We start from the raw sequence: 11,646 nt of genomic DNA, 5'->3' as shown, positions 1-11,646 counted from the left end.
CTTTCAGAATATGTAAAGGAAATGGGGGGTCACCGTCCATCCTGATGAGTAAAATCGGATTTAAGATTTGCGGTTTTTTGGCATAGTTGCACTGTCTATCGCCATTGACGCGCGCGCGGAATTTCAACTTTGACGGGCCCGTATGACGTCATATTGAGTCGGATTGACTTGAAACTTGGTAGAAATATTCCTTCACATTTCAGACATCTGATCACAGTGAAAAAATGGGAAATTTCGATTGCATATGAGCTGTGCGTGCGTATATGCGCGCGCGCGTACGCGTCCGTCCGATTTTTTCATTTTTTCAAAAAATGCTCCAAATGGTCTGAAACGTGTGCAAAAAAATTTTGGGCTTGATTGGAGCATACAAATATTTCAACGCGCGCGTACGCGCACGTTTTAAGAGAAAATATAAATTTTGACAATATGAATAGAATTCGCTTGACTTGAAATATATGTGACGTAAATTTCATTTAAAAATTCCATCCCATTAATGAGATATGATTGAGAATGTGTTTTCATATAATGACGTCATAGTGACGTCACGGTCAACTGATCACAATGATTTTACTTGATCTGTCGTCTTTGGGACACGATACATACATGGTATAAGTTTGAACTTGATAGGCATAGCACTTTCTGAGCTAACCTCTGCACAACTTTTGAGGAGAAATAAAGAAAGAAACAAAGAAAGAAGAATAAAGAATCAGTACAGATACAGAAGGTGATCCGAGAGGATACTCGGATCACCTAAAAATTCACTGTTGGGGCCAGTTGCAAAAAGTTAACAGAATTAGTTAATCGAGGTTTGGACCAGTAAAAAATGAAAAAAAAAATGGGTTCGTGTGCAGCCCTGCCTCTGCCAAACTGCAGAATGTCGAATGGTAGCCAAAAGTGAGTTTAGTGAAAGCCTGACAAAAGATTGGACAAATGATGTCAAACCCTTGATAACAGAAAGAATAATAAACAAAGTACATTGTATAAAGTCTACACATGGAGTACTAGTACTATGCCTACTTTAAGAGAGATATTTACCTAAAGTGGGATTTTAGGCCGGATTTTTGTTTTATTGACTATGGTGTCGATCTGTATTCTTCTCTTCATATTTTACTTTTAGAGGAAATTTACCGACTTCTTGTTCCAGCTTTTTTTTTTTTGTTAGAAAACTTAAATAATCTGTATTTAAGAATCTTACCAAAATTTGTATCAATTCATTAAGTGTTAAAGAATTAAAATGTCTGTAAACTCAATTGTCTTGATAGTAAATTCTCATGTCTTTGAGGTTAGGTTATCAAAGTCAAGAGCCATAATAATTATGATCATGTAAGTACAGTGACAGTTAGATATTAAAAAAAAAAGTGGGAGGGTGGGGTGTCAGGTCAATCAGTTTTCTTTGACAAGGAGAGAAAGATCTTACATTTGATTGTGCAACCATGATAGCAGGCTAAAGATGATGTAATAGTATAATTATGCTTACAGCATTGACATAAGTTCTTTGTAAATGTTTGTACCTTTCATAATACCTTGTTAACATTAAAAACAGAAGTAGGCAAAATGCCTGCAGATGTTGTGTATTCTTGATAACATATGTCACGTCTTGATATGTGTGTACCTTTTGATAATTTCTCCATGTAATAGGAAACAAACCGAGTCAGAAGAGAAAGCGTGACTCAGACAGCTGCCCCAATTTGGAGGAGCCGCGCAAGCAGGTTGTCGAGGAAGGAATGTCTTGGTGGACCTGCATGATGCTCGGTGCCTCCCAGGACAAGTCCAGACCTCAGGGCAGAAAAGTGGAGACGAAGAGTGAGAGTATCACAAAGAGTTAACCCTCGTCCAGGAAAAGTTTCCTCACAGCTCAGAGTCAGGTATGCATGTTCGATTTGGGTTTCATTCTAACAGCACGCAGCCTATACTTTTCTTGCCGTGCTGTATATATTTCTTTGTTTCTCGTCCTAAAATGGTCTGCTGTTCTTGCTTTTGCTGATGATTGATTCAATTTTTTTATAGTCTTTATCTTTGAGTAGCAAATAAAAAGATAAAAAACATGATGGGGACAGTTTACAATCAAAAATACCAACTGGCTTCTTTTCAATTTTTGTTTTAAAAAAAAGAAAAAAAGATAATGATGAATAATGTGGATAAATTTCTGGAAACATTTTGGTATGAATGATACCTCCCTGACTTCCACTAGTCTGTAACTGCTGTCATGTAATTCCCTCATAATTGTGATGTAGTTTAGTCCACAATAAAGTCATTCACATTTATAATGAACTTGGAAATGTTCCATTACTCACGCCTTGTAACAGGGTCAAGCGTTTTGTGCAGATGTGCTAAGTGGCTCACTTGGCATTGTCCTCAGCTTTGTTATTGAAATTTCAATATGAATGTTATATGAATATTCATGAATTTCATACTTCAGTCATGGGAGATATAAAGAGACCATTGGACCCAGACGTTTGTGACAGCTGCCAGTGTATCCGCCCAGCCACACCCCCTCCCGATTCCTGCTGCGGATCCGGCTGCGCAGTCTGCGTCTTTGACATTCACGACCAAGAGGTAGCGCTGTGGAAGAGGGACTGTCGGAGAAAACATGGCCCTGAGCAGGGGCTAGAAAATGAGGTGAGATGTCCTTTAAAAAAAAAAAAATAGAACTTTGACATCTGTCAAATGACATTTGTTTGTTGCTCTTTTATTGAATTTCTTCTTGTGATAGATTGATAACACAATCATGTATTAGTTCATAGATTCAGTTTCCAAAGTATTGATGTTCAAGTCAAATTGCATTATTTCAGGAAAATTGAAGTTCTTCCTTGAAAAGCCCTGCTTACTCAAGGGCATAGCAAAGGTACCATCATTCTACGATGCAGTTACCCTTTGAAAGAACCACCTGAGAAAAATATTCCAGAGGAAAAGGGACCAATGATTGGTCGTACGTTCCTCATTTTTTTAAAAGAGTGTTACTGTTGTTGGGTTACAGCTCGTAATTGCGAAGGTTCGTTATTCCTTAAGGCTCTTTATTCCTAAGATTCATTATTCCGAAGGTTCACTGTTCGGAATTTCATTTTCGGATTAACCAATCTTCGGAGTAACGAACCTGCGGAATAACGCCACAAATTTTCGGATTAACGAACACTTTTTCATTTTCGGATTAACGAACCTCTAGGTATAGGGAATTTGCGTGTTTCGGATAAACGACCCTTCGAAATAACGAACCTTTGGAATAGCGAACCTTCGGAATAACGAACAGCACCCGCTGAGTCTAGGTGCTACAACTATAAGGTTTGAAGATGATTTTCCTTAAGATAAGACTATCATTTTTTGTGCTGGTATAAGATGTAAGCATTGCGATTTTAATCCATGAGCCTTTATCTTTCTCCAGACCTCTACCAACAAAGCTTTTAAACGAAGTCTATTGCATCGTAAGATGTGTCTAATCACTTTCATTGATGGTCCTCGGGTATTGTTTAGACCACTATTCACAATGAATGTGAAATGAGACCTATTTAGCGTCATCTTCGACCTTATGATGTTTTTCCACCAATGTTAAGTATTGAATCATTGTGCCCATCACAGACGGACTCTGGAGATTCAGCCATGGACCCCTCCGAGTACAGGGAATATGAGTTGAAGTCTATTACTCCAGTTTGCAGGAATACAGCCATCTACAGATTTGCCTTACCTTCCAGACAGAAGTTGAACCTGTCTATTGCTAAGCACATTATTCTCAGGTAAGCTGTTGACATTTATTTCTAAACTCGACTGACTGATTTTGATACAACACGCATTTTCCGTAGACACTTGCCCGAGAATGCTTGGGACCTGTCCTCAATGGATTAAGTGACTCATGAAATGTATTTTCTCTCCTTTTTTTTAATCTGAAGTTGAGTAACCAGAAGCAACATTACCTGCTGGCCCACTGAAGGTAGCCAATTATTAGATATGATTTAAATTGGATTGTGATCTTTAGATTGTTTCATTCTTGAGATGAGAGCACTGTATCTGGCCTGTTTTGCAGATTTATTATTTTTTTAATGCTTAAGCAAGGCTTTAAAAAAGCTGTAGTATTAATTTTGTATTTCTTTATATGATATGTCGATCTATTGGGAAGTTGTTGATGGTGATGATATTGCAATAGGAAGACATTGAACACACACTAAAATGACAATATTACCAAAATATTTCAGTACAGATCTTGTCTAACTACTCACATTTATATTTCTCAATATGTCAACTCTTATTTCTTCATTAAAGTACAGAAATGAAGAGATGCTCTCTTGTCAGCTAGTGAGAATTGCCTTTGTTTCCCCCTTGCTCACGTGTACACCCTATTAAAGTAGAAATGATTTGTAACCCTGCATCACAAAACCAACAAATAGTCACCAGACATGGATTTTTTGTTAAGGGCAAATATTAAAAGAGCAGACTCTAAGTTCTAAAATGATCATATAACTTGATACAACTGGACCTTCCTTAACCTGACTAAATAATGGAAAGAAAGTACACACTCTGGAAAAGTCTTTCTTTGGAAAAGAGCCTTTGAGTTTTATGGTCTATTCAGGTGCTTAATCTCACCAAGTTGTGTGCTGTGCAGTGAATGGGACAAAAGGCAGGATGCAAAACCCTGTGATAACCACGATGAAGGGATTATCAGATTAAGCTGAAATTTATACCCTCGTTAATCTGTTGAAGACAGAATCCCGGAGAATAGTCGGGCAGGTGTCTATGGGAAATGCGTGTTATAGCAAAATCAGTCTGTCCTCAACAGGTTTAGCAGATTCTATTCATGACTGATACTCACTCTCAATACATTAGAAATATTCTTTCAAAGGTCATCACATTTGAATGAGAAGAGTGTGTCAAAAGTTTTTATGAAATGAAAAGGTTTCTCTAAGACATACCTAATCTCACCATTGTTAAATAAAGTGTTCTGTAAAAACTGCTGAAAACACAATATCCTATTCACCTTATAAACTCAAATTTTAGAATTATTTAGACGAAGAATTGCTCTTCCAGAAAATATTAAAAAACTAAAGATTGACTAGGTTCACCCAATCTATCTATTTTTAATCCTCACGCAAAATAAAGGTATGCAACTTTCTGTTGGTTTGTGATGCACTGTCACATTTTAATCCTTACAAATTTGCTTTCCTCTCTCAGGGGTAAAGCTAATGGAAGCATCATCACCAGACAGTACACACCCGTTTCATCACCAGACTCCTCAGGCCATTTTGACGTTCTCATTAAGGTAATGACACACCCTCACTGCCAAGAGATCAGTAAATGTCAATCTATGGAGCCTGAAAGTGCACGAACGAGACTTCCGATGAGAATCACTTACAATAATTTGTTGCTTCCGTAATGATGCTTAGAAATCCCTGTAGCTGATTGGATGTCACTGTCATGGTTGCTATTTAATTTTTTGAGAAAGTACGAGTAGAAAAAGTGCCGTATGCCGTAGAATGCAGATTGTGCTAATGCTAGTAGAGTAGTCTTAAAAGGGCACATCTTGAAGTGTGGATTTATGTGTTCAGCTCACCTGAGCCAAAGGCTCAAGTGAGCTATTGCGATCGTTCTTCGTCCGGCGTCCGGCGTCTGTCGTCCGGCTTGCGTAAACTTTTTACATCTTCATCTTCTTCTTGAAAACCCCAAGACCGATTGTCGCCGAACTTGGCAGGTAGCATCTTTAGGGGGTTAGGATCTCAATTTGTTAAAATGGGCACCGTGCCCCACCCAGGAGGCCCCCAGGGGGGCCCAAACCCCCCAAAATTAAGGAATCTTTAAAAACCTTCTTCTCTAGAACCAGAAGTGATAGAGCTAAGTTTAATACTATTAGTAAGTACATTGATGACTGTAGTTTCAAGTTTGTTCATGGCGGAATCTGGGGTGCCTCCCTTGGGACCCAGGGAGGGGTTGGGGAGGGGTCCTAATGGGGCCTAAATTGTACATTTTCATCTTCTTCTTGAGAACCCCATGACAGATTTTCACCAAACTTGGCAGGTAGTATCCCTAGAGGCATAGGATCTCAATTTGTTCAAATGGGCACCAAGTCCCACCTGGAGGGCCCCAAGGGGCCCAAACCTCCCAAAATTAAGGAATCTTTAAAAATCTTCTCTAGAATCAGAAGTGATAGAGCTAAGATAATACTATGAGTTAGTACATTAATGACTGTAGTTTCAAGTTTGTTCATAGCAGATCCAGGGGTGCCCCTCTTGGGGGCTGGGGGAGGGGTGGGGAGGTCCAAATGGGGGCCTAAATTGTACATTTTCATCTTCTTCTTGAAAACCTCATGATGGACTTTCATCAAACTTGGCAGGTAGCATCCCTAGGAGGTTAGGATCTCAATTTATTAAAATGGGCACCATGTCCCACCCAGGGGGCCCAGGGGCCCCAATCCCCAGATATTAAGGAATATAAAAAAAAAAAAAATGGGCCCTTATTGTACATTTTCATCTTCTACTTGAGAATGCCAGCTCAGATTTTGGTAGAGCTGTGAATAATTTAGATTAGGGACTGCGTGAAAGGTGAACTAGCGATACTCAGGTGAGCGCAAGACCCCCGGGTCTCTTGTTATATTAGACTCAGTTGTCAGTGGTTTGGGTTCAAATATGATATCAATATTATATTACCAGTATGCTTCCTTGAGAACCTGGAGCTTTGAAGGATGATAGTTAATTTGTAAGCAAAAACGTTTCTGTTCAGTCTTATTTGAATCATGATTTCTTTCCTGTTATGAAGTGCAATGTATCAGTGCATACCTAACAACAAAATAGTGAATATTTTTTTTTTTTTTTGTCAGAAAGTCATGTAATGATATATTGCTCTGTTTTACATTTGCAAATTCTGTAATAGATTAAGAAAAGGAAAAGCAACTATTTATGATAGTAATTTTTCTGTAGTTTGCAAATCTACTTCTTCCTCAGCCTTCACATTCTGCAATCTCAAAAAGTAAAGATTATTTTGAACCCATTGAAATGAAGGAAATGAATGAAATAAATGCAATAGAGAGTAATGCTGTAGTGAAGATGCAGCTGGAAGTTGATTAGATATTAGTGAAAGCTTTTATAAAGTTGCATCTGAAAAAGAGCTATGGCAATAAAGGACACAGTTATTGCAACTGATTGACAAATTGCCTTCCATTAACATTACTACACAATTCACCACAAGAAGCATCAACATAAAGGTTTCAATTATGTCTTAAATTCTGTTCTCTTTAATACTCTCAGTTATATGAACACGGTGCAATGTCTCAGTGCATCAGCCAGTGGAAAGTTGGAGACCATGTTGAATGGAGAGGAACCTTTGGATCATTGACGTACCTTCCAAATAAGGTAGAATCACTTGTTGCCGAATCTCGTACATTGTGCTGCTACCAGCAAGTGTAACGTTATACAGCCAACCTTGGGCAGGCTGAATCTACTGGAATAGAAGAAAAGGCCGTGGCCCACCTTACAAGATACTATTTCATTGAGAGTTGCAAGACAAGTTTGCGAGTAGTAGAATTGGCGATCAATAACTAAAGTATACATGTAGGTAGCATGAGGCTTAGAGTATAAATCCTAAACGTACAATGTATCAGGGCAATTACCCCCGAAGGACAATTACTCCCCGGCTACGTACTGCTTAGTGCCTAGGGTTAGGGTTAGGTTTGGGGTTAGTGTTTGCTTTAGGGTTAGGATAAGGTTCAGGATTAAAATTAGGGGTAGTTTCAGGGGAAGGGTCTGGGGTAATTTTCCCGGAGGTAATTGCCCTAGACCCATCCTGAAATCTCTTTCTTGTTTGATTGAAATCATTCTTTTTCAGCTCATTCTTTTCAACTCAAATGTGAAACTGATATGAGCCAAACTCGGTCATGATATGTGGCAACTCCTCTTTGATATATCTTTCAGGAGAGGCAAAATAGAACATCTTGTATCGTTATCCTTGATAAGAGCCAAAATAACATTTCACTGCCATATGTAGCAACTTCCCACGGTAAAGACAATTCACACTGTATGATATCGTAGAACATGCGTGTAGATGTTGGTGTGTGCATGCATGACATGATATAAGAGTTTAGAAATATGATTTTAACTTAAAGGGACTGTACAGTACTGGTTGAGGTGGGGATTCATGTTTTGAACATTCCTAATTGAGATAATGAGAAACCTCTTATGAAATATGAAAGAGCATGTTATTTTTAGAAGGATTCAATGTTTATTTGATGAAAATCGGTTTTGAAATGGCTGAGATATCCAAAAAAGTGATAATAATAAAGATGACAGGCCACGCCTTTTATTAGGATCTCTTTGTTTCACCTTGTTTTTTGATATCTCAGCCATTTCAAAACCGATTTTCATCAAATAAACTTTTGATACCCCTTAGAATTGCATGCTCTTTGACATCCCATAGAGTGATTTCTGAATTTCTCACAAAACGTTAAATGCTAAGTCCTCACCTTGACCAGAACTGTACACACCCTTTAATACAAAAGATTCCACACCTATTGGCTTGGAATCATTCGTAAATTGACCATCTTTTGTCTTCTTCTTGGTTTTCTTGCTTTTAAGGTCCACTGCATGTGTGTGGGTGTTGGTGCAGGCATGAGGAAAAAGATGAGAGTTTGAAAATAAGATTTTTTGGCTTGCGATCATTTTTGCAGTGATCATCAGGTTTTTTTTTTCTTCTTGTTTTTAAGGTCCACTGCGTGTGTGTGGGTGTTGGTGCAGGCATGAGCAAAAAGATGAGAGTTTAAAAACAAGAGTTTTTGGCTTTGGATCATTTCTTCAATGATCATCAGTTTTCTTTCTTTTTTTCCCTTCTTCTTTAGGTTATCCGCATCCTAATGGTGGCAGCAGGAACCGGCATCACACCCATCATCCAAGTGATGCGGCACATCGTGGAGGATGAGGGGGATGAGACTACGGTTAGACTCCTCTACTCCTGCCGCTCCTACGACGAGATCCTCCTGCGAGACGAACTCAATGAGCTGGCCCTTTTCTGGAACGTCACCATCATATACTTTCTGACGCAGGTGAGTCAGGCTCTCTGATATTTGTTTGATCATTTGTCCCTTTTTTTGTAATTTCTTATTGGTGGGGGGGGGGGGGGAGAAGGTGGAGGGTAGCATTAGATGGCATCTTATTGATTGATTGATTTTTGTGTGTGTGTGTGGCAGCAATAGAAAGGTAGCATTTGATAATTCCTCATGTTCACACATATGTAAAGCTCCAAAATACCACTCAACTTGACGATGTTATTCTCCATTCCCTTCAGTTGTGGTTTAAATGTCGTAGTCCTCTGTATACAGAAGACAATGACAATGTCACACTGTGTCCATCAGGTTATGTGGGAACGTGAATAGCATTTCATTACGATGGCAGCCATTACATCTCAGCTCAAATTACGTGTGCATTTTGTAATGTGAAGCAGAGGAAGTCCCTGTGTTTCCTTTTCTATCTCGTGAGTACTTTAAAGGCATCATATGCTTTACGAGCGAAGAAGAATGACCAATTTACTGTAAAACGAGGAATGTTCATGTGCATCTTGATTTCGTGAATTTCGCGAGAGCCAAGATTCGCCAAGTTAAAATGCACGCAAAAGTTCTTGTCTACACGGTATGCATTGAATGCTAGAGGCAACTCTTTAAATTTCATGATGTGAAAGGGGCCGTCAGCTCAAATTCACAAAAATTTAATCCCGCGAAAACATTGTGTTTTACAGTAGCATTTTATCTCATGCATTCAATGGGTTAAAATGGAAGGACCTTCTGTATTCAAATCAGTCATGTACATTGCATTATGACGATTTGTCCAAGTCTTCAGAATCTATCATATTTGATGCACTCTAGGACTCTCCCGACTCACATGGCCAGGAATACGGAGAAACCGTTCAGCACGGACGCATCACCAAGGAGACGATTGCGGCGGAAGTGACCACGGTCGCAGGTCGACTGATGAGGGCGCTTGTCTGTGGGACGCGATCTTTCGAGGACGACGTCATCGCTTTCTTGAAGGATTGTGGCATCGAAGAGACGAGTATTGGCAAGTTCTAGTGATGTCCACACGTTGAAAGCAAATCCCAGCGTATGGTTTGTCACACACGCATCCCGTTAACATACGAACACTGTCCTCCATTGCGCGCCTGTCAACATAGGTGACAGTCCTATATGATGCCATACATGTATGCGGCTACTACAGTGAGCTTTTCATAACATATTCCACCTTGGAACAGTGGAGGGATTACTGCTGGTCCATTCACTTACCAAACATTTCATGCAATATAAGAGGGTGAAGAACAAAATCAAGGTAAGTATGGAGGAATTTTTTTTTATCTACATGAAGCTCTTAAAGGATACATATTTCCCAAGAGCATTTGGGAGTTCGCTCATAGTCACATCAACGAAAGAATTTTTGTAACATCAGATGGGAAGGGTGAAGATACTGTTTGAAGGAACTGTTTCACCTTTTGGACTAGAAATGTAGAGTGATACCAATGTTGTATTGATAGTTGTTATAACAGAAATTAAGTGCAGGTTCTATTTTGGTGTCAGCTGCCTGTGCAGAGTTTGCATGGTGTAAATGGCAGCGCTCTGAAGGTGCTTTTTTATATCCAGACATAACTTCAAGTACTTCCATAATTTTTTTTTTTTTTCATACAAGACTACCAGCCAAAGTACAAGTATATTCTACACTGTCAGTTGTGCAAATATGCGCATGGTACATTACAGTTACAATCTACATGTACCAGCAATTGTGGGGAGGGGGGTGTTGGTGGAGTTATGGAGTATCACTCTGCAGTTGTTATTGTTGGTTTTTTTTTAGTTTTATTTGTCATTTATTATATCACTCAGTGCCTCCATTCACAATTCACATTTGATCCAGCACATTCATTATAACATTTAAAGAGATGGTGTAGAATTGATGGAGGTGAGGATTGAACTTTTAACTTTTTGTGACATATCAAGAAACCACTTGCAAAATACTACAGGTAGAGCATACCATTCTAGAGGAATTTAAAGTTTATTTGATAAAAACTGGTTTTTGAATGGCTGAGACAGTACTAAGTATTAACAAAGCGATAGTAATAAAATATGGGTCCCACCTTTTATTAGGATTGCTGTTTTGGGTATCTCAGCCATTTCAAAACCAATTTTCATCAAACAAATGTTGAATTCTTTGTGGAATTACATGCTCTTTCATATTTCAAAAGAGGTTTCTCATCATCTCACCTAAAAATGTTAGAAATCTGAGTTAGGTCTCAACCAAAAGTATGTGGTCCCTTTAAGGTGGGGGTGTGATGTGTCTACTAGGATCATCGTAAATATTGAATTATTGTCTCTATCTGCTCCCTTACATTCCCTAATTCAGGAAGTATACCTCCTATCTATGGAAACCCAAATGCAAAGAACTTTTTATACTTTGTATATTATCGAGATGAATTTTTAAAAGGCTGTACATTGAAAGGTGATACTGATAAAATGTATTTATGAAATTTGTCTACCATGGTAATTTCAAATTTGAATTGGTAGATAAAGCAGATGACGCCATGTATTGTTGCTTAACCCATAGAGGATGGGCCGATATTGCTACAACACGCATTTCCCATAGACATTTGCCAGAGTATACTCAGGACTCCTCAACAGGTTAATTAATCGGTTTTGTCGAGACA

General features: G+C 38.8%; 1 protein-coding gene across 1 annotated transcript; it reads left to right on the top strand.

Moving 5' to 3' along the window:
* Nucleotides 1–881: 881 nt before the first annotated feature.
* LOC139719214 (NADH-cytochrome b5 reductase-like) lies at nt 882–10,030 on the top strand. The gene is made up of 8 exons (XM_071630644.1): nt 882–894; nt 1,639–1,803; nt 2,420–2,619; nt 3,574–3,728; nt 5,158–5,245; nt 7,224–7,328; nt 8,807–9,010; nt 9,827–10,030. The coding sequence occupies exons 1-8, from the start codon at nt 882–884 to the stop codon at nt 10,028–10,030; spliced, it is 1,134 nt and encodes a 377-aa protein (XP_071486745.1).
* The last annotated feature ends 1,616 nt before the right edge of the window (nt 10,031–11,646 follow it).

The sequence above is a fragment of the Diadema antillarum genome, unplaced genomic scaffold, assembly GCF_040938485.1.
Source record: "Diadema antillarum isolate AM-2024a unplaced genomic scaffold, OU_Dant_1.0 scf00000107, whole genome shotgun sequence".
Taxonomy (NCBI): domain Eukaryota; kingdom Metazoa; phylum Echinodermata; class Echinoidea; order Diadematoida; family Diadematidae; genus Diadema; species Diadema antillarum.
The sequence above is the reverse complement of the archived record's forward strand: the minus strand, read 5'-3'. Positions and strand labels throughout refer to the sequence as shown.